At 34.2% G+C, this 23777-nt stretch overlaps 3 protein-coding genes across 3 annotated transcripts; 2 read left to right on the plus strand and 1 right to left on the minus strand.

Moving 5' to 3' along the window:
- Positions 1-10489: 10489 nt before the first annotated feature.
- Positions 10490-12622, plus strand: LOC113105448 (uncharacterized). The gene is made up of 7 exons (XM_026266519.1): positions 10490-10562; positions 10819-10897; positions 11014-11361; positions 11452-11805; positions 11889-11999; positions 12092-12126; positions 12249-12622. The coding sequence occupies exons 1-7, from the start codon at positions 10557-10559 to the stop codon at positions 12339-12341; spliced, it is 1026 nt and encodes a 341-aa protein (XP_026122304.1). The 5' UTR covers positions 10490-10556; the 3' UTR covers positions 12342-12622.
- A 2194-nt stretch (positions 12623-14816) lies between these two features.
- Positions 14817-18396, plus strand: LOC113105360 (uncharacterized). The gene is made up of 6 exons (XM_026266401.1): positions 14817-14889; positions 15058-15136; positions 15253-15600; positions 15691-16050; positions 16286-16390; positions 18173-18396. Exons 1-6 carry the CDS (start codon positions 14884-14886, stop codon positions 18394-18396), a joined length of 1122 nt encoding a protein of 373 aa, XP_026122186.1. The 5' UTR covers positions 14817-14883.
- A 1760-nt stretch (positions 18397-20156) lies between these two features.
- LOC113105451 (uncharacterized) lies at positions 20157-23122 on the minus strand. Its single transcript, XM_026266521.1, has 6 exons — positions 22897-23122; positions 22447-22797; positions 21999-22349; positions 21679-21786; positions 21524-21594; positions 20157-21413 (listed from the first exon to the last, which is right to left on the minus strand). Exons 1-6 carry the CDS (start codon positions 22940-22942, stop codon positions 21366-21368), a joined length of 975 nt encoding a protein of 324 aa, XP_026122306.1. The 5' UTR covers positions 22943-23122; the 3' UTR covers positions 20157-21365.
- Positions 23123-23777: the final 655 nt, after the last annotated feature.

Raw genomic sequence — 23777 nt, forward strand, 5'->3', positions numbered from 1 at the left:
CACTAACGGAGGAGATTGGTCTGATCAGCTATGTGAAAATCCCCATTTTTTCTTCTGTTACAATGGTAATTGAATGTGCTTTTCTAACTTGACTAATATATTTAAAAATAACTAAACAAATATCATGTCTAAATGAACTTTATGCCCACAGACACAACGAATACAACTGTCTTAATCCAAGAGAGGAAAAATTGGAGAGACGCATTAAACTACTGTAGACAGAATCACACTGATTTGGCTAAAATAGAAAACCAAGATGAGAACACAGAACTAAAGCAGCTGCTCAATGACCAGAATGTGGATAAAGCTTACATTGGTTTATACAGAGACACCTGGAAGTGGTCAGATCGGAGTAGCTCCATGTTCAGGGCTTGGATGCCCAATGAACCCAATAATTTCAATGGAACTGAATTTTGTGCAAACTTATTTGTGTTTCATGCACAATGGAATGATGCACCATGCTCATGGAAACTCAGATTTGTCTGTGGCACTGGTAAGAAAACCTATTTGTTTGCTGATGTGTGCATGATCTTAGCCGTCTATGGGACTCATTGTGAATTCACAGCTTGAAAAAATTATTGACTTTATATTTTACATATATTTAGGAGTAAAATTGTCCAAAATTTGTATTCTACATATGCCCTTTTACCTTTTTGGGGCACATTATTTTGTATTCTACATATGATCTTTGACCCATTAGGGTACATTATTTTTGTAAAATTGTCTGAAACTTAAAGTGTGATTCTTTAGGGTCTATAACAATTTCTCAATGGTAGGGTAGTGTAAAAAACATCCTTTTAACCTTGTCAAAATCAGCTCTGTTATATGTTGCATTAAATGTTAATGAGCTCTGCTTCTGTGTGGTGATGAGTATACTGTAAACTTTAGCCACATTTAGCTAGCATAAAACTTGCTAACTAGCACATTATTAGGAAAGGCGATTTGCAGAGATTTATTTTAAAAAACGTATACTCACTTATTTTGTAGGTGAAGCTGGATCTCAAATGATTTGCTCAAATATAGATGAATTTATGTAGTTGGGGGTCACATTCCCTTCAAAAACAAACTATGCTGAACTAAGCAAGTGACTGCTACGTTCATTATAACATCCAACTACAAAACACCTCAGTCACTTAATTGGAGATATTCTTGTCTTCCCCTGCACCAGAGTCAACACAATGGAGGACAGCTCCCACTCACACTCTATTTTACAGATAAAAGGTCAGCGTGGCACGAGCTCAGTAACATTGATCTGTTTTGTCCCACTTTCAGTGCATTTGGCTTCCCATATTTACAGCTTAACAGTGGTTCTCTCACTCTCAGTCATGTATCCCATAATAAGGACTTTGTCAATTATGCATGACGGTCAGATGTTTCTCTAAGATCTCCAACTTATTGTTTTTATAAAAGTACATAAAAAAAAACTTTAAAAAAACACATATATATATATATATATATTTATTTTTTCTAACTTTCATTTATATGTATTTTCTAGTCTACTGTAAAACGATTTCACTCTGGAGCTTTGAGAGCATGTGACCTAACGTGTGCTAATGTCTCCTTTACTACTCTGTTACCAAAAATGTGAAGCGAATGTAAATAAACGTACATTTTATTGGTTGAAGGGGATTTCATATGTCACAAAAAATACATTTTGTTAGGTGAACATTAATATTGCATTTTATTTGCTATTTTCTCGTAATTACATCATTTATAAATGACTATGTCCACATAAGGTTAGGACAGACAATTTACTGTTGCAAATGACTGATTTGAATATTTTGATCCCTGTAGCAAAAAAGATTAAAATACTGAAGATAAATATGCAGGCACCACTGAACCTTAACGTCAGTGATTTTAACAGCACCATTTTACAACAGGTCAGTGTCAAATAATACACAGTTGTTTTTGCAGCAAGGGTAATCATGTTATTTCATATGTGTCTTTACATTTTATAATATTTAGCCTGTGTTAAAGTAATGCAAAAGCTTGAATGACACTTTAAACATGTTTGATGGATCTGTTTGTCTTCAGTTGCAGCAAAAGCTGGGACTGCCGAGTGATACCAAATTAACGTGGAGGACACAACCTGATGGACAAATATTTCACACCCTGAAACAAACAAACATGACAAACTTGACAAACGTGACAAGAAACAAGAAATGTAAAACTGTAAACTGAATGTTTATCAGAAGAAAAGTTCAGAATGTGGTCAAATTTATGTGTAAAACTTGTCTTGTATGTGGTGCAAGTAAAATAGCATATTGCATTTTTGTACCTTATTGCATTGTTGTAATCAGTGAATTTTAATGGGACTGGACACTCACACAAAATCAACCATTGTAAATGTGAAATAAGCATTGTACATCATATCTCAATGTACAGAACATGTCATCAAACAATGTAAAGTATCTAAATGTTACAGGGACAAGAGAGACATATTATCAATAACAATTTAGAAATGTTTCATTTAGAATTAATAAAAATGTAACATATCCATGTCAAGTCTTGTTTTGAGGGATGGGGCAAGGACTGCAAAGAGATAATGGGTTTTTATAAACAAGAATAACAACAAAAACACAAACAGAACAATAACTCATTAATAAGGAAAAGCACAAGATCCTCTGACAATACAGGACATGTCAAGGCTAGATAGTACAGTGGCAAAGTGAGCTCAACGTGCTGCAACTTCAGAAAACACATGCCACAAAAAGCATCAGCAAATCAAGAAAACCTCTTTATCAGTTTGACACCAGGTGCTGCAAATGCTCACAATACAAGCTAATAAAGAAATGCACTAACAGTGCTCACAACACAAAGAATTAAAGAATTTTATCTGCAGTGCTTTTCTTTGTTTGGTGGTATTGTGAGCATTTGCAGCTCGTGACTTGTCAAATTAATGATGTTCTTTTCTTAATCTTAATCTGCAGGTGTATTTTGTTTATTGTATTTTATATGTACATATATATATATACATATATATATATATATATATATATATATATATATATATATATATATATATATTTGTCTTTTAGAATAAACAGTAACATATGCAGAGGATTGGTGGGGTAAATTAACTAATAGTCAGATAACAATAAAAGCACACATATGGCACACAGAAAAAAGCATAACAAAAGCCACTTGATCACACAAAACATGATGATTTCAGAGTATGCAGTATGCACCCAATGAAAAGCCTCACATGCCACATGCTATGGAGAGAGCAATTACAAATGTAAATTAGCATTCCAATTAATCTAAATCGAGTTGTTTTGACTGGTGCAGGTCACACTTCCCAAATTACACTGAAATTTGGTCTTCTATGAATATATAAATTCCTCATTTATGAATTTTTCAGAAATGCATATTATTCAGCAAAACGCAAGTATTTCATTTACTACTTGCATTTACTAACAATGGCAGGATTTCATTAATAATGCGAATCTACTCACTTTTGTATAAAATTATAACTGATTTTGCAAGGTAAATGTTGCACATGGCTCTTACATAATCAGTTTAATGTCAAATCAAAAAGTCCTTAGAATGGGAGGATCTTAAGGCAAAGATCGAGAGTCGAAGTCAGTGGAGTGCAAAAAAAAAACAGCACGTCAAAGCTAATTATTACTATTGCTTGGCTTACTTTATGTATAATCAGTATTTTCAATAGAAAATTCATGGTTTTGTATTTCTCCACTAAAACATTCAATGTTCTTCATAATCCATTGCAATGATATAATCTCCATATTCATCCGGAAGAAGGAGGCGGGAACCGGCGGACAATCAAACAAAGACTTTAATTCAAAATAAACACAAAACAGCGCACCAGCCCCTCACGGACGACTGGTGCGCGCAAATAAAAAGCAAAACACAACTAAGACCCAGGCCTGTTCCTCTCTTGTCCTTCACTATCGTCGCTCCAGTTTTATATCCTTCCATCTCCTACGTGGGACTCGAGACCGGCGGTGGGGCGCAGGTGTTGCTGATTTCCCATTCATCCCACCGGCCTCACTCCTTGTTCCCACGTCTCTCGGCCCCGCCCCACTCGCCACATCCATCAATATATGTCTAAAAACAAAGCAATGGAGTTTGTACACAGGATGCTTCTCACAGCACTAGTAGTTTAATCATGATTATAAAACAGATAGTTCTGGTACTTGATTCCTATCAAACAATCCTTGTACGAGTATGTGAATTTCAGGATACTGAAGTGATCTGCCATGTAAAACCACAAACCATAGATAATTGTTTTTGTTGTTGTTTTCACTACATATTATATACATTAAGAAAATCTATAAAAGTACATCTGACCTAATCCAAGAAAAACAAACTACTTGGAGTGATGCTTTAAAATACTGAAGACTGTTTCACACTGATTTGGCTACAATAAAAAGCCAAGATGAGAAAAGTAATAATGGTACATCATATTACATTGTATAGAGACACTTAGAAATGGTCAGATAAGAGATAATAAGTCTCCTGAAGCTGACAATCTGGGAAACAGGGTTTGTGCAAAACTGTCTTCGCCAAATGTGCAGTGGAACGATGTATCAAGTTCACATAAACTCAAATTTGTCTGCATTGCTGGTAAGAATATCTCTTTATTTAGGCATGTGACCTTAGTATAAAGTCTGAAAAAAAGAGTGTTTTCTTTTGCAAATGACTAATTTGTATATTTCAATCCCTGTTGCAAAGAAGATTAAGATAAATATGCAGTCAGCATTCAACCCTAATGCCAGTGATTTTAAAAGCACCTTTTTAAAGCAGGTCAGTGTCAAATAATATGCAGAGGTTTTGCAAGTCACATTATTTTATATGCTCTTTACGTTTTATAATATTTTATAACAATTGGGTCAAATTATGCAAATGCTTTAAAGGCTAATGAAAACAAGGTTTTGATCAATATAGCCTTAAATCTCTCTGTTCAGTTACAGCAAAAACAGAGGAAACAAACACGACCAATGACTTACAATGTAAAACTGTAACATGAATATATATATATATATATATATATATATATATATATATATATATATATATATATATATATATATATATATATATATATATATAATTGCCTTTTTTACTGTACATTTAATAAATTAAAAATGAGTTTAACATAACTAAAATAACAGATTTAACACACGTTTTATCTTTATTCTTCATGTAGTAAGTAAACAACTGTAGCTGTTTTTTAATGTTGCATTCAGTTCAATATCTTTGAATAATTTATCATTCATAATGCAATAATTTATCAGAATTAATCATAATTTATCATAAAGCTTAGGCTTATAAATAACAAAAAAAATGCCTTTTTGTTATTAATAAACCTAAGGGATGAAACTAGAGTTAAACTGAAAGGGTTAGTTCACCCAAAAATGAAAATAAGCCCATGTTTTACTCACCCTCATAGCAGGTGTATATGACTTTCTTCTTTCAGAGGAATCTATTCAGAGTTATTTTAAAAACGTTCCTTGCTCTTCCAAGCTTTAGAATTGGAGTATGCGGGGTGTTATGTTCAACAGGCCAAAAGTTGTCAAATGTATGTATGTGCAGTATGTGCATCCATAATGAAACGTGCCTCACACGGCTTCTGGGTGTCACGACCGGTGATACAAGAATTCACGGAGAGAGAACCAATTGCGAGTATGTTTTTATTATGGGGTAATCCAAAGAGAATAAGCAGTTTAGGCATGAGTCGAAACCAAAACATCAATCCAAACATAAACAAAACATGAACACAAGGCAAAGGCAAGAACTGACGGACATGAATTAAACAAGGACTCCGTGACACATGCTAAGACAGACCGGGTTAAATACACAAGGAGAGACAAACGCTAAATGGGGAATTGAGTGCGATGATTGGTAACTAGTCAATCAATCACCTTTATTTATATAGTGCTTTAAACAAAATATATTGCGCCAAAGCACTGAACAACATTCATTTGGAAAACAGTGTCTCAATAATGCAAAATGATAGTTAAAGGCAGTTCATCATTGAATTCATTGATGTCATCTCTGTTCAGTTGAAATAGTGTCTGTTTTAATTTGCAATCAAGTCAACGATATCGCTGTAGATGAAGTGACCCCAACTAAGCAAGCCAGAGGCGACAGCGGCAAGGAACCGAAACTCCATCGGTGACAGAATGGAGAAAAAAACCTTGGGAGAAACCAGGCTCAGTTGGGGGGCCAGTTCTCCTCTGACCAGACGAAACCAGTAGTTCAATTCCAGGCTGCAGCAAAGTCAGATTGTGCAGAAGAATCATCTGTTTCCTGTGGTCTTGTCCTGGTGCTCCTCTGAGACAAGGTCTTTACAGGGGATCTGTATCTGGGGCTCTAGTTGTCCTGGTCTCCGCTGTCTTTCAGGGCAGTAGAGGTCCTTTCTAGGTGCTGATCCACCATCTGGTTTGGATACGTACTGGATCCGGGTGACTGCAGTGACCCTCTGATCTGGACACAGACTGGATCTGGTGGCCACGGTGACCTCGGAACAAGAGAGAAACAGACAAATATTAGCGTAGATGCCATTCTTCTAATGATGTAGAAAGTACGGTGTTATGTGAAGTGTTCCGGTTCCAGTTTACCTAATTAATGCAGCCTAAAAATCCTTTAACGGATTTGGATATTAAAAGCATATTAGTATGTTATGTGTATGCCAGGTTAAAGAGATGGGTCTTTAATCTAGATTTAAACTGAAAGAGTGTGTCTGCCTCCCGAACAATGTTAGGTAGGTTATTCCAGAGTTTAGGCGCCAAATAGGAAAAGGATCTGCCGCCCGCAGTTGATTTTGATATTCTAGGTATTATCAAATTGCCTGAGTTTTGAGAACGTAGCGGACGTAGAGGAGTATAATGTAAAAGGAGCTCATTCAAATACTGAGGTGCTAAACCATTCAGGGCTTTATAAGTAATAAGCAATATTTTAAAATCTATACGATGTTTGATAGGGAGCCAGTGCAGTGTGGACAGGACCGGGCTAATATGGTCATACTTCCTGGTTCTAGTAAGAACTCTTGCTGCTGCATTTTGGACTAGCTGTAGTTTGTTTACCAAGCGTGCAGAACAACCACCCAATAAAGCATTACAGTAGTCTAACCTTGAAGTCATAAATGCATGGATTAACATTTCTGCATTTGACATTGAGAGCATAGGCCGTAATTTAGATATATTTTTGAGATGGAAAAATGCAGTTTTACAAATGCTAGAAACGTGGCTTTCTAAGGAAAGATTGCGATCAAGTAGCACACCTAGGTTCCTAACTGATGACGAAGAATTGACAGAGCAACCATCAAGTCTTAGACAGTGTTCTAGGTTATTACAAGTAGAGTTTTTAGGCCCTATGATTAACACCTCTGTTTTTTCTGAATTTAGCAGTAAGAAATTACTCGTCATCCAATTTTTTATATCGACTATGCATTCCATTAGTTTTTCAAATTGGTGTGTTTCACCGGGCTGCGAGGAAATATAGAGCTGCGTATCATCAGCATAACAGTGAAAGCTAACACCATGTTTCCTGATGATATCTCCCAAGGGTAACATATAAAGCGTGAAGAGTAGCGGCCCTAGAACTGAGCCTTGAGGTACTCCATACTGCAGTACTAGTGACAGCTGGGTGCAATAATTAAGCAGAGAACGTGAGGAATGTGATTCATAAGGTGACAGACACCGTGGGGAAGGAGGACACCTAGTGGATTCCCAGGGAACACAACCCAGACACTGTGACTCGGGGGGTAAATAAAGGCCTCCTGTAGCCAATCAATGCTTTTTGTAAGAAAAAGATAAATATTTAAAATGTTATAAATTTAGTCTTTACCTTGTCCCTACACCTAATCCTAATCCTAATCTTAACCATGAGTCCGCCCTAAAATCTGAGGAAATGATGAACAAGCTGATGCTGATGAACAAGCACCAAACACTGATTGTAAGTGTATACATGACAAAAACTATAAAGTGGTTCTTCAAATCTGATTGGATAATCACAATGTTGTTTCATGGTCAACAAAGACGTTGATCCAGGAACATGTCACACTTGGTAAAATCAGGTTCTGTGGGTCAGGGGTTGATATCAAGGCTTTATAAGTACTGATTTGACAATAAAATACAATACATTTTTAAACTCATTTAAAATGCAAAGCAAACGTTAAAAATGTTTCCTTTTATTTTTTAAACAAATAAGCTTTTGATTATTTGTAACATTTTATTGAGAAGATTTTTGAGGACGATTTCAGCAAAATTACGCCAATTTTATTGTTGCAATAGTTCACTAATTATTACAGTAAAGATGCCAGTGGGTCAGTCCAGTGGTTGGAAAATGATCAAACCACGCTGCAAGCAAATCATGCTTGCAAAAGTAGGTGCAAACAAACCAACCTGCCCTCCAACCAATATGATCGTATAGGTCGTTTGTCCAAATCCCTGAAATACGACCCATCAGAGCGTACACTACAATTGTGCCCCTATAGGCAAAAGGTCGTTTTCATATTAATGTTTTGTACTCTTTTATTTGCACTTGATTTGTGTTTCGTGTATCTCAGTTGGTAGATTATTGTGTTATACCTTGATATGTAATCATGCTATCATGGGTTCGATCCCAGAGAATGGAGGTGCATGTAAAATGACTATTCTCAATAAATCATAATTTAGCATGATTTCTGTAAGGGTTAGGTTTAGGGGTGGGGTTAGGTGTGGTCATTCGAATGAATAAGCCACCTAGTAAAATATGTACAAATTACTGTGAGATCAGTGTAAAAAGTCCACACATTGCATTTAAATAAACGTTCGTTTTGAATGGTAATGATGTTATACAGTACGTCATTTCATGACTACAGACGCAACGCAATACTGTCAACGCAATATTTTTACACCCGCTTAACTTTAAAACGTAAATATAGGTCGTAATAAGGTGCTTGCACAAACAACCTATATGGTCGTTTTTTGTTGGAGGACAGGCTCTCTTATATTAAACCAAATTACTGATTTTAGTTTTCTAACATTTCATTATAATATAATATAATATAATATAATATAATATAATATAATATAATATAATATAATATAATATAATATAATATAATATAATATAATATAATAATTGTGTTGTGTTTATGTCAGTGCAGAAGTTCAATATTCAGCTTCTTCCTGTCAGCCATTCCACAGGACATGATGTCATACACTGTGGCCTCTGACTGGAACTGTTTAGCAAAACATCTTCTCCTTATATGGACAGAATCAGTTTAAGCATGACTCTGTGTCATAGCCCACAGTCCTTATAAGTCAAGGCAAGCATTGTTGCACATAATTATCATTATAACACTTTAATGTTGTGATATTGCAATCGCTTTTGGATGTTTGTGGTGAACATGTGGCTCAAACTGCCTATAGCTTTCAAGCTGAAGGTTCAATCAATTAGGGACCTCTGATGTGGTACAGTGGCTCTATCTTTAAACTCTTATGTTTTGTACAGTTGTCCTTTCTAGTGTTATGGTGCTTTACATGGAAAATAATAACAGGACATTAAAAACTGACTTTTCTGTATCCTATTTTTAAAACCCCTTTTGCAGATATTATTTAACCTGCCTGTTGTATCACAAAGTCTGACTGTTATTCAATAGTAACATTACCAGCGTCCAAATTTGTCTAATTCCCTTTAGCACACAAAACAAAGTACACTGTAAAATCCAATAGTTTACCTTACTTAAATTTAATTAGTTATAATTACTTAGTTATAAATAAGTTACAGCTACTTTCAAGGCAAATAAAACAATGAACTTTCTGATTCGAGTGACACTTACAGTACTTAAAATATTCAAGTAACCACAAAAGAACCAAATTATACATTAATAAACCAATGAGAGGCAGCTTTGCACTAATATGTTAGGTGAGCAACATAACAACAGAAGTAGAAGAAAAGAAGGGTCTGTTGTTATCTTTCACTAGTTGCATTCACTCATTTCCCAAAGTCATCTTGAATGCTGAATTTTAAATAAAACTGAAATATTTGAGAGAACATCAGATGTGTTAACTTCATAAATTGATGTTGATTTGCCTACCTTTTTTTTTTTTTTGACTAACCATGATAGTGGTTCCAACTTTGGTTGAGCACTTGGAACTTTGTTTATGTTACACTGATTTCCTTGACATCATGACGTCAGAGGTATTTGATTTTAAGAGAAGAAAAGAAACAAATTAATATGTTATGGTACCCTTTTTACTTGTTGAGGTGAATTTCCAGAACAACAGTGTGTATTTAAAAATAGTTTGCAACAGTAAGCAATCTTTCCGACCACAACACTGACCTCCCTTTCTACTCTTTGATCAAACCCAACCTTTCCAGTCTAGACCCTTTTTCAAGTATATAAGTATATATGTACTACACATATGCAAACCCCCCCACACACACTTAGAATCATGTTAAAGTTGTTCTTCATTAGCATAGGGAAGTGTGGCCTATATAAAGGCAAGCCTCTTTGTGTTTCTCTCTTTCAGTCTCACTATCAAGGAGGGGCACGAAACCTGTCTGATGATTTATATGGCACAGCCGCAGCATGATATTTAATTATGCCTGTAAGTATACCGTTTAAAAACAGACATTGGTTTGTTTAAGAGAGTATTTTTTTTTAGTATGTCAAGCTTATTTACTAATGGACCACAGTAACAGATGTTTTGAATTTCACTAACAGTCTCCTATTAAGTACTTCCTTGGAATTTTTGGTCAAATGAATTATAAATTATATTATAGAAAATATATGAATATTTTGTAGTAGTAGTAGTAGTGATATTATACATTTGGATATGTGTTTTCTTCCCCCTCTCTTGCTAGAGATTTCCATTTGTGGCCGTTTGTAGACACTTCTTTAAAATACTTCATTTTTTCATCTTAATTCTTAACATTTCAAAGGGTAAGTATTTTGTGACTAAATTCTTACCTATTTTTACTTTGCTAAATGATTGTTCTTAAAAGAAAGCAAAACTAAGTATCCTCTCACCTCTTTCTATTCATACTGATTTAATTTAGGCAGATCAAATAATGCAGACGTTGTGGCTCAGAATCATCTGAAGATTGTTCAAGCTGGAGACAGTGTTGATTTCACCTGTATTTTTCAAAGAGATATGAGACCCTCCATAGTTTGGGTCAAACAAAAAGTTGGAGAGAAGCCCCTTCCGATCGTAAAATCATTTCAGGGTTTACCTGCCAAATTTGAGAATGACTTTGACAAACATAACCGCTTTTTTGCAGAAAAAAATGACAGCAGTTTTAATCTGAGGATCACAAACACAGAAGAATCAGACACTGCAACATACTACTGTGTTCAATATTCATATGATTTCAAATTTGATGAAGTCACTTATCTTATTGTTAAAGGTAAGATTAACAGTCACAGAATTTTTTTACATGTTGTATATTTATGCTAAATAATTAACTGGAAATAAAATTAAAAAAAAATGTTTTTAGGCAAACAACTGAACATGCAGTCTGACCATCAGACACCTGCCACAGATCCAGTGCATCCAGAAGACTCTGCAGTGGCGCTGCAGTGCACCGTCCTCACACAGAGCTGTGCAGGAGAACACAACGTCTACTGGTTCAGACGTGAATCTGGAGAATCTCCTCCAGGAATTATATTCACTCAGGAGCGCAGGAACGCTCAATGTGAGAGGAGATCTGATGTGAACTCTACTGCACACAAATGTATCTACAGCCTGCCCAAGAGGAACCTCAGTCTCTCTGATGCTGGGATTTACTACTGCGCTGTGGCCGCATGTGGAGAGATACTGTTTGGAGATGCAAGAAAACCTATCTTGACAGGTGCCCATTTAAGTTACATAATTTTCTCTGTCTGTTCTTAGATTTATTACTAACTTTTTTAATTACCTTAATTTTTAATTAAGGTTTTGAGACACCTTGGAGTATAATTGCCCTGGTTTTGGGAACTTTAAACTGTTTATCAGCAATTGTGATCATATTCTTGTGCACACAGTTGTACAAGCAACGACAAAAAGGTAGGAATTACTACATAAAATGTATTCAATATATAAGCAAATCAACATTCTTCAATGACAGTGCAGTTCCATTTCTTTCTTTTTTTTTCAAGATGGGACTCAGAATATTCAGACTGGTCACTTAATGGTAAGAGGTTTAATATTTCATGTGCTTTTATACCATATGTCATGTAATTCAGCAAAGATGCCTAGAGTTCATAGGCAATATATTTGACTGAACATAATTGACTGAAAACATAATTGTTTTAGGATGAAGACAGAGATGCTTTGAATTATGCTGCTTTGAGCTTTCAGCAAAGGTCCTGCGCCCCTAGAAGAACCAGAGAAAAACATACAAGATAACTGAATATATGCACTTGACAAATTTTGCAAATAATCAATTGAAAAGCTATAGGCAAAAAAACAATGATTATTGGAGTACTATTAAAATACTATTTCATTTTTTTTTACTTCAAAATTGCACATTTTATGCAGTGAGTTACTTGATGTTTTATTTGTAATTAATTGTGAAATTTACTAGCAATATCCTGAATTCAGTGAAAACTGTTTGTAGACAAATATTTTTGGTGTATGTTAAATTATTCTGTCAAATAAACTGAACTGATTGACATTTCATTTTAAGCAACCCTTATGGACACTTGTTTTTTGGATTTCTACATAAACATGTTTTACTAGATTTTTTTTAATAGTGGAGGAGTCTGATCAGCACATGCTAACATACAGCATATCAATTTTAGATAGACTGATTTGTTGAAAAGTCTGAAGTTGAGAAATGGTGGAGGAGTAGAGATCCCTGTCCGTTGTACTGAAATGTGACAATTGTGACGCTTTTATGCAAACTCCTGCTTTCATAAGATCATATTGTGCTACTGTATAAACACGTACTGATAACATTTACTCATGAAAACAACATGAATTAGTAAGTCAAAATATACTTATCATGTGTCTAGAATGTAGCATAGCAATATTTTCACAGGAAAATTAAACAGAATGTTGAAGAAAAATGTTTATTGACCTATAGGATGCTACATACCCTTGTGGTAACACAAAATAGATAAATGGCTCACGAGGCCCCTCTAGTGGGCACCTGTGGCAAATCTCATTAAACCAAAATATGAGGCTATGATGCCTGTATACTACAACAGACTAAAGGTATACGAAAATCTCACATTCATGCTAAAATGTTAAAGCCTAATGTTAAAATTCAATGATTACTGTCAGGTTTTGGAGAGTGTTTTTTTTTAAGATATGTCTTATAAAGACTAGGATATGTCGTCTTTGACCATAACTAAAATCTAATACATTTAAGGTTTTTGCTATTTCAATTTATTGCTTTATTTTAATGCTTGCATTTTCCTAAATAAAAATGCTTACATTTTATGTTTATATTGTATTTCATGGGCATATTTTAAAAAGGTTAATAAAGCACATTAGTTTAAAAATACAGTATAGTAAAATGGAAAATAACTTGATTTGTGTCCTGTCAAATGCATGCATTGTACTGTAACTTGCAAGCCCAGCTGAGCACATAAGGTGTTTCTAGTGTTAAAATAAACTGTTGCTAGTTATGCAATGTTTTTGACACCCATCAGTTATCATTGATAGATAATTTAATCCTTTACAAATGCAAGGTAAAATAATTACTGATTGAGAAAGATGCATGTGTGATTTTTGATTAAAAGAGAGGTGTGAAACACATTAGTGGGTCAGTTCTGTGGTTGGAAAATGTTCAAACCACACTGTGCTCAATCATGCATGAAAACATAACACATACAGAAGAACAAAGGTGCAAAAAAAAAAACATCTGAACCCACAAACTAAACATCTCAGTGTGGTGGGTTATTCAATAAATAGTTTAACAGCTAAAGTGTGCACTCTACAAACAGTATACATATTTGGATAATTATTTTTCAGATCAAATTATTTTATATTAATAAAACACTTGAAAAATATAGTGCAAATATATTATATATATCTTGTCTATTAAATAAACTAATTTTCAATTTAGAATTTAGAATGTTTTAGAATTTAAATGTATTCAGTGCTGACAATCATGTCAAAGGTTAAATGTTTCTCCGCTGATGTTCACCAAAGCAGTTCTCATTCTGTACTGAGCAGCTTCTTCCTGCCAGTCACTCTACAGGAAATTGTGTTCATTGTCTTCTCTTATGACTGGTGCTCTAGTTGGTGTCATGTGTTTTTACATGGGCATATGCTGACTTTGTGGAGTCGGTATTTTCTTGTAATAATGGCTTAATGCCCAGATTGTATTCCACTACATAACTAGGGTTGTTTTGGGCTCCAGTGCAAAAACACTTGATGTGGCCTCCACCACCATGTTTTTATGTAAGTATATATGTACTGTACACACACAAACAGACACACACACACATACACATAGGCATACGCACACACACACACACATGTTCGTTTTTGTGAAAAGTGGAGACATCCCATAGGCGTAATGGTTTTTATACTGTACAAACTGTATATTCTAACGGCCCTCACCAACCCTACACCTAACCCTAACCCTCACAGGAAACTTTGTGCCATTTTACTTTCCCAAAAAAAAATAATAATTCTGTATGATTTATAAGCGTTTTGAAAAATGAGGACATGGGTTACGTCCTCATAAGTCACCCTCTACTTGTAATACCTGTGTCATACCCATGTCATTATACAGAGTTTTGTCCTGATATGTCACAAAAACAAGAGCACGCAAACACACACACACACACACACTTAGAATCATGTTAAAGTTGTTGTTCGTGGCCTATATAAAGGCAAGCCTCTTTGTGTTTCTCTCTTTCAGTCTCACTATTAAGGAGGGACATAAAACCTGTCTGATGAGTTATATGGCACAGCCGCAGCATGATATTTAATTATGCCTGTAAGTATACAGTTTGGGTTTATTTAAGAGAGTAGTTGTCTACTTAAAGTAACTTTTAAAATTAATTATTGATTATATTATAGAAAATATCTGAATATTTTTTATTAGGATAAGTAGGGATATTATACATTTGGATATGTGTTTTCTTTCCTCTCTCTTTCATGCTAGAGATTTCCATTTGTAGCAGTTTGTAGCCACTTCTTCAAAATGCTTCATTTTTTCATCTTAATTCTTAACATTTCAAAGGGTAAGTATTTTGTGACAAAATTCTTACCTATTTTTACTTTGCTAAATGATTGCTCTTAAAAGAAAGCAAAACTAAGTATACTCTCACCTATTTCTATTCATACTGATTTCATTTAGGCAGATCAAATAATGCAGACGTTGTGGCTCAGAATCATCTGAAGATTGTTCAAGCTGGAGACAGTGTTGATTTCACCTGTATTTTTCAAAGAGATATGAGACCCTCCATAGTTTGGGTCAAACAAAAAGTTGGAGAGAAGCCCCTTCCGATCGTAAAATCATTTCAGGGTTTACCTGCCAAATTTGAGAATGACTTTGACAAACATAACCGCTTTTTTGCAGAAAAAAATGACAGCAGTTTTAATCTGAGGATCACAAACACAGAAGAATCAGACACTGCAACATACTATTGTGCTCAATATTTATACGATTTCAAATTTGATAAAGTCACTTATCTTATTGTTAAAGGTAAGATTAACAGTGACAGAATTTTTTTACATGTTGTATATTTATGCTAAATAATTAACTGGAAATAAAATAAAAAAAAAATGTTTTTAGGCAAACAACTGAACATGCAGTCTGACCATCAGACACCTGCCACAGATCCAGTGCATCCAGAAGACTCTGCAGTGGCGCTGCAGTGCACCGTCCTCACACAGAGCTGTGCAGGAGAACACAACGTCTACTGGTTCAGACGTGAATCTGGAGAATCTCCTCCAGGAATTATATTCACTCAGGACCGCAGGAACGCTCAATGTGAAAGGAGATCTGATGTGAACTCTACTGCACACAAATGTATCTACAGCCTGCCCAAGAGGAACCTCAGTCTCTCTGATGCTGGGATTTACTACTGCGCTGTGGCCGCATGTGGAGAGATACTGTTTGGAGATGCAAGAAAACCTGATTTGCCAAGGCTAGGTATCCATGCTAATATATATATATATATATATATATATATATATATATATATATATATATATATATATATATATATATATATATACATATATATATATATATATATATATATATATATATATATATATATATATATATATATATATATACACATAGAGAGAGAGAGAGAGAGAGAGAGTAATAATAGTTTTATCACTAATATCTTTGACATATGATGCCTTTTTCATATCTACAGAAACACCATGGAGCAAAATTGCAGTAGTTTTAGCATCTTCAAACTGTTTATCTGTGATTGTGATCATTATTCTGGGTGCACAGTTGCACAAGCACCAGCAGAAAGGTAAGCTGTACATGCTTTATCGCCCTCCAAGTTACTATAGTCAAATAAGTATATATCCGTTGTAACATTAATTATTATTGTTCATTTAAGACAGAATCACCCACATTGTGCTGGATAAATCAGTGGTAAGCCCTTCTTTATCTGTAGCTTTCAGACTCAGCTTAATGTTGTGCCAATATACATAACACATGAAAATGCTAAGTGACTACATTACATTTTTATTATTTTTTCTTAATTATAATCCAGTTAGTCAGTATGTCCATAATCAAAATATTCAAACAATGTAGCATTGTAATTGTGGTTCTGTTTCAGGCTGATGTCACCACTACTGTCAGTTATACAGTGAATGGTTGAAAGAATAAAGAATTAAAAAAAAAGTCTTTATTTTTTTAATGCTAAACAAATAAATAAATAATCATCATCATCATCATCCTAACCCATCTCTTAGATTGTTTAAAACTATTGGAAACAAATAAAATAAAAAATAAGACAATAATACAATAATGGAATCCTGACTGGGCGAATCAGCATCAAGCCAAATGTTGTTGATAAAGATTAAGTTATACTGTATAAAACCTAAAAGGTTTTTCTAATACTGGAACGCTTTTTTATATTCCCATGTTATATTGATAATGATTATGGTTATATGTAATCTATGTATGTAAACAAAACAAAAATACTTTTTTAACTGAAATATTAATGTCTTGTGCTTAGGAATATTATTTGAATGCATTTTGTCTTGTGCTGCATGTCTCTTGTTGTCTCATGTGATATTTAAATAAAATTAAAAATAAAATAAAAACCTAGTGTATTTAATTTGTCTGAACAGATGTTAGATGTCAGGACATAAAGACAGCAAAGGAAAGCAAAGTTTAGAGGTTGTCTGATTAAAAGCTGTTTCTGTGGTTTCAATTTGATGTATGGTGCAAAAAGAGAAGGAAAAAAAAAACAGACAGCGGCCAGTCTGTGTAGGAAATGGCTTCAGCCATGCTGTGTGTGTGTCATGTGTCAAACCTGATTGCAAACAGAAACATTCAAAGACATATGCTCAGTATATATAAGCTTCAAAACTGAAATTGTATCTGCTGACATTGACCTCAATACATTACACTCTACAATAAGCAGGTTTCTTCCTGTCTCTCATTTAACAGGAAATTATGCAATTTCAGGGACAGCAACAGTCACATCCTCTCATCATATTATGTACACAGTTTGATAGGGGCATAAACAAGGCGAAAAATTTGCTTAAAATTATATTTAAATAGAGAGACCTACTGTATACAACTTATCGAAACATTGACCTTGCAACTTAAGTTCATGTGTGTTTCATAACTATCCTGATTCACTGCTTTGGGAAAGATTTGGTGTGTAGTTTTAATGTTTTAATATTATTATTATTATTATTATTATTAAAGTGTGGCAATCCTGAACGAATAATTTGTTAAGCCATTTCTTACAATCAAAATTATGGTTGCACAGAAACTTTGTGTCTGCCTGTGTTTTCTGCATAAATACATATATGATTTTGTTAGGTTATGTTGTATTGCAGAATAAAATAACTCATTATGTCTCTCTCCTTGGTGCTGAAATTACAAATCTGTGTCCCATAAACTCAACAAATGAATTAATGTATGAAATGTAGGACATGAGGACAAGAGAGAAATGTGTTTTTAATAATAATTTAAAACAGACACACAACCCTTCAGCAGTCTTTGATAGACACGCTTCATCCAGGGGATTCTGTGAGTTTGCAGTGCAGCATCTTCACTGAGAGTTGTGCAGAAGAACACAGTGTCTACTGGTTCAGACAAAGCTCAGGAGATTCTCAGGGAGTGCTTTACACAAAAGGAGAGAGAAACGGTCAGTGTGAGAACAGCACTGAGTCTCAAACACAGAGCTGTGTCTACAATCTCTTCAAGAGAAATGTCAGTCACTCTGATGCTGGAATTTATTACTGTGCTGTGGCCGCATGTGGAGACATACTGTTTGGAAAAGGAACTGAATGAATTTCTTAGGTTTTTGGTGAAAAAATAATTCATGTTTTCACTCAGAAGTATTTTATTCAAATATTAGGAGAAATAATATCAATGAACTGATTTAGTATTAGCACTCCGAATTATATTTTTGGTCATTTCAGAGAGTGACGACATGAATCCAATGCTGTTCGTTCTTGGAGTTTTGAACATCATATGCTTGACTGTTTTATTAGCCATAAAACTATGTCAGGATCCAAATAAAAGAAAGTTTATTTCTGCCACACAAACTAATAACACATTTATACAAATATTGGACAACAAAACCATAAGAAATTTTGATTTATGGAGCTTTCCATTGATGTAGGGTTTGTTAAGATAGGACAATATTTGTCCATAATATTACTGCCTGAATATCTGGAATCTGAGGGTGCAAAAAAAAAATCTAAATATTGACAAATTGCCTTTAAAGCTGTCCAAATGAAATCCTCAGTGTGGCTGTCACATTGGTTTGAAGAAGCCTAAATCACAATTAATTTAATCCAACAACTAGAAAAATATCCCCCAAAAGGACACACAGGCAAGTTTAACAGTTGAGGGCAAAGAAATGAGAATGAAATGAGATGTGGGTACCAATACAAAATATATTTTATTATAAAATGTCAACAATAAGATATTCTCTCCCATACCACACACCACAAGTAAGAATTACGTATAAGGATAAATCTCAGGACCAGGCTTATAATTCTCAGAAATAAGGCAGGCCAGCTGCAGCTCATTCAAATTTAAACCAAATGAGGCACTACGCACACACACCACAAGGAAGTTGTTAACACACCCCACACTCGGTGAAAAACACACCCAAACAAATGCAGCTAACCTCTCATGTTCCACACCACTCCCTCACCAGCTCCTGAAGGAAAAGAAAGAAAATGACACACGCATGCAAAAATGAACTTCACACAGTTTACAATAAATAATAAACAACATAACCAGTGTAAGGTTTACAAACAAAATGATGTGTGGTGGCTATAACACCTGGGCCTCCCAGCATCATCATGTAGAACACAATAGATAAACCTGAAAGCAAACAAGAATCAATCACTTTACAATAATACAAGATCATACATTAGGCCGAAAGAAATAAAAACAAAGAGTAGAAAAAACACACACAAAGTAGATCAAAACCAAAATTAATAACCAAAAAAATATATAAATAAATACAATTTTATATATATAAATACAATCTGAAAGGAAACCAAACTTGTCATAGCTCTTTATTATTTTAATTTGGTTTCTTTTCAGATTTTATTGTATTATTAATAAAGAGCCTGAATTTCTCCAGCCCAAATAACCAGCCAAATAGTAAAACCATAAGCAAAACAGCAGTGGCGTCATATGTAACATCTTCAACAAGAGATAGGGCTAAAAGCAGGGGTGCCAAGTCCTGCTCCTGGCGATCACAGTCCTGCAACTCTAATCAAACACACCTGCCTTTCATTTTCAAGTGATCCTGAAGACCTTAATTAGTTGCTTCAGGAGTCATTGATTAGATTTGGAGCTGAACTTTGCAGGACAGTCAATCGAAATTAAATACTACAGCCGTTACCATCTCATTGGTCTGCCAACCTTAACCCAACAGCTTATTAAATCATTTACCCTGCTGCATTCGCAATGCACATTACTAATCAAAAATTAAGTTTTAATATATTTATGGTAAGAAATTTACAAAACTATCCTCATGGAACACATATACGAAAATCTCAAAAGAGTCAAGTTCTTATTGCTTTTTTTGTATTTATTTATTAGAATTATACGGTCAGTCTTATTAAGTGCAAATAATTATGCTTAAGTGCCTTCTTAAGATTCAGCTTTACATTTATGTGACATTGTAGTCTCTGATCTTTCATTATTATAGAGTGAAGACATTCTGAGTTATGCGGCACACAGTTCTTTCATGACAAATGAACCCAAAGTAAAAATTACTGAATGACACTCCTTTGTGCCATACAGCATGCATACTAACTTTATCACTGCTGAGTCTGATTTGGTAGCAATTACAAGTGTACTGGGCAAACATTATGTCTAAGATTTTCCATGAAATGAGTGTTAAAATGGTATGCTTGGTAAGTTGGTTAATAATGTCATCAAAATATGGATTACAAGACGATCACTATAATGATCAGAATAATTGTGGGAAAGAAAGGGCAGCTTTTTGGGAAGCTTTGGAACTTCATGTTATGGTATGTTCCATTTTACAAACACCTAATGAATTTCGCTTGTGTAAGCTTAATTTGCATCTTCTAAATGATAATACATTTATATGTGCATGAATGGTTAATAAGTCAATGTTCTGGTGCATTGTCATGTTTGCAAGTCACAAGCTGAGTAGTGATGGTAACAGCAGTTTTTTTTTTATATACTTTTCTATTTATTTATTTATTTACTTACATATTTCCTGGTGTTGTATTAAATAGATTATTTTGTTTGGTTGGTTGTTTTTTCTATGGCTGTTAAATATAGATCTGTAATATGAATTGTATAACTTCTACAGTTTCATTTTAATCCGTGTTCATTTTGACGACGATTTTTTTTTTTTTTTTTTTTATAATTAAGAAAATGTAAAGACATCCAGGCATTAGAAAGGCATTCAACAAGATTAAGGCATGTCAAAGAATGTTTCAATGTAAACTGTAATAGCCGTTACTGTTTATTATATGACCAAATCAAACTAAAATTATTATACAGCATGTAATTATTTCGATTACATTTTGGAAGTTATTTCGTTTGTCTGGTTTTTCAATCATTACAATGGCTACAGTACAGCCCATTAATAACTACTTGAACACAATTTATTCTGTTTATCGAAAATAACTGGAATACTTAAATTACTCATAATTATGTTTTTAATGATTAATATGAGCAAATATACAACAATGTTTCACTATGGTCTTCATTTGTCAAACCCAAATATCATATGTCCTTAAACCTGGTGTTTCTTTTCACTCTTTCAGCACTGAAGACCAAAAGCTGACTTCCTCTTCCTTATACTACAAGAAAAAGAGCATTGCAGACAAAATAATTTATATTTCCATTTAATGATTATAGTGACCATAAGTGTTTTTTTTTTTTTTTGTTTTTAATCTGGAGAGTGACAAACCTCAGTTACTGACACATCATTATCAGTAGTCTGGATCGGCTTATATGTGCTTTCTATTGCATTAATAGACTCTGTAATAAATGAGAAAATGGTCAGCCTTAAAATGAATTAAACAGCAATAGAAACAAGAGATTATTTCACCTAAAAACACCTACCATGTATCCTCATCAAACACAGAAGAATACTGATGGTAATATTTGTTGTCAGGAGCACCGTAAGGACAATTACAAAGAGTAAGTGTGTGTTCTGGTTATTGAAGTTGTCTAAATCATGAGGAAAAAATATTTGATATATTTTAAGGAATGTATACACAAGTATTCAGAATGAACAATTTGGAAAGAAGTTGATTCTTCATATTAAAGATAAAAATGGAAGTGTTTTTATTAAAAGAAGTTTAGAATTTAGAACTGTACGGCTGAAAAGAGTTGTCTTGGCTAACCAAAGGTGTAGGATATGTTGAAATGCTCACACTTACCAGGATTGTGTTTATAAATGTTTCCAAATAAAGCCTCCCCACATGTGGCCAGTGCACAGTAAATTCCCGTTTGTGAGGAACTGATCTTTTTCTTTGGGAGGATGAATTCACAGGACGGTGAAAGACAGTCAGCTTCAGAGCTCCTCACGCATCCATCACTTGTGTTTCCATGAACATGAATGAATCCTGGAGGAGATTCGTCTGATCCATGTTTGAACCAGTAGAGATGATTTTCACCTCCACTGCTAACTGTTTCATTTTGGATTGAACATTGTAGAGGCACGTTTACCTCTGATTTAACAAGTTCAGTCTTGGGCAACTTTAGACTCGTGGGTTTGCTGATTTCTGCTCCTAGAATGGATGATGTTTTGAACAGATAACTTTTTTGTTTGTTTGTTTTTACTATAACATAATAATGACCACTCAAAGGTTGTGAGCTCTTACTCACCTTTAATAACCAGATGAGTACCATTTCCAAATTCAATTAAATTAGAGAAAGATGTAGCACAATAGTATGTGCCTGAATCTGATTGTAAGGCATTTACAATTGTCAGATTAAAACTGTCAGTCCCTCTTACAGCTTCAAAATGATTGCTGTTAAATTCATCTTGAAATTGGCTTCTTGATGAATGGAGAAGTGAGGAAACAATGAGACGTGGTTCTCCTCCAGTGACTTGCTTGTACCACAATGCCATACTTGCTTGTTTTGTTTTAATTAAGCAGGGAAAAACCACATTATCTCCTTCATATGCTGATATAACTGTCTGCAGTTGTATAATGTCTCCATATAGTCCCACAACTGTAAAATAATTAACATCACACATCAAACAACTAAAAAGAAATGATCTGAAACAATGTCAGAAAATGTTTAAATGGAATTATTGAAATATGCACTTACACACTTGAGTTAAGAGTAACACCATCACACAAAGGTGTTTACCCATTTTCTTCTTCTGGCTGAGAGGAGAAGCTCAACGAAATGCAGGTATATGTTATATGACATACAGTACAGTTTGAAGTACGGCACTGTCACATGATCCTGTTCATTTAGCACTATCAGCTATTTCCTCGACCTGACACAGTTCTACATACTCCACACTTGAAACCGCAGATTAGAATCATGCAGTATATGCTAAAATAGAAACAAACATTTGATATGCATTGTTTTCTGGGTAAGACATTCTTGTTTTTCAAGACCATTCAAATAAACATGTAAAGACTGGTTATATGAGTATTTTATACTTAGCACTGAATTATTTTCAATAATCAAGCTTCAAATAGAGCTTTCTTAGTCTAGGCCTCGTAGAGTGACTGGTTTATTTAACAGTAAAAAAAATAATGATTCGGTGTCAAATAGTTAATATGTACAATTTTATTATGATCTGTTAATACCAGCTCTGTTTTTTGAGAGTTTTTATTAGTTGCCCTTTAGCCTACCTTGATCATAGTCATGAAGGCCTCAGTTTTAAATCAAATAACTTATGTATTCATCAGTTTTCTCAAATTTCCACCTTGGATTTTTTTACAAATATTCTTGAAATTCTCAAAATATACATGTACCAAAATCCGAGAATTTATACTAAACTGATCTCTGTCTAGAAAATACACATCTGGCATTGATATAAACTAAATATATACCTGCAAACCCAGAAATGTAACTAAGGTCATGTAGCCCCTTGCCCTGAATGTATAGCCTCTGCTGCCACCATGTGGATGTTTGATGCTGATTCTGTTATTTTTGTTAGTTTAGTTAGATAATTTACTTTTCTAATTTTGAAT

This window comes from Carassius auratus, chromosome 7 (genome assembly GCF_003368295.1).
Source record: "Carassius auratus strain Wakin chromosome 7, ASM336829v1, whole genome shotgun sequence".
NCBI lineage: Eukaryota > Metazoa > Chordata > Actinopteri > Cypriniformes > Cyprinidae > Carassius > Carassius auratus.

Excerpts from the sequence above, each read along its gene's own strand:
- LOC113105448 (XM_026266519.1), top strand. Across the intron at positions 11,362-11,451 it reads CACTTATCTTATTGTTAAAG|GCAAACAACTGAACATGCAG; the intron begins GTAAGATTAACA and ends AAATGTTTTTAG. Across the intron at positions 12,127-12,248 it reads TTCAGACTGGTCACTTAATG|GATGAAGACAGAGATGCTTT; the intron begins GTAAGAGGTTTA and ends TAATTGTTTTAG.
- LOC113105360 (XM_026266401.1), top strand. Across the intron at positions 15,601-15,690 it reads CACTTATCTTATTGTTAAAG|GCAAACAACTGAACATGCAG; the intron begins GTAAGATTAACA and ends AAATGTTTTTAG. Across the intron at positions 16,051-16,285 it reads ACCTGATTTGCCAAGGCTAG|AAACACCATGGAGCAAAATT; the intron begins GTATCCATGCTA and ends TCATATCTACAG.
- LOC113105451 (XM_026266521.1), bottom strand. The coding sequence starts at position 22,942 with ATGGGTAAACACCTTTGTGTGATGGTGTTACTCTTAACTCAAGTGT. Across the intron at positions 21,595-21,678 it reads GTGTTTGATGAGGATACATG|AGTCTATTAATGCAATAGAA; the intron begins GTAGGTGTTTTT and ends CATTTATTACAG. Across the intron at positions 21,414-21,523 it reads ATGATGTGTCAGTAACTGAG|TATAAGGAAGAGGAAGTCAG; the intron begins GTTTGTCACTCT and ends TTTTTCTTGTAG.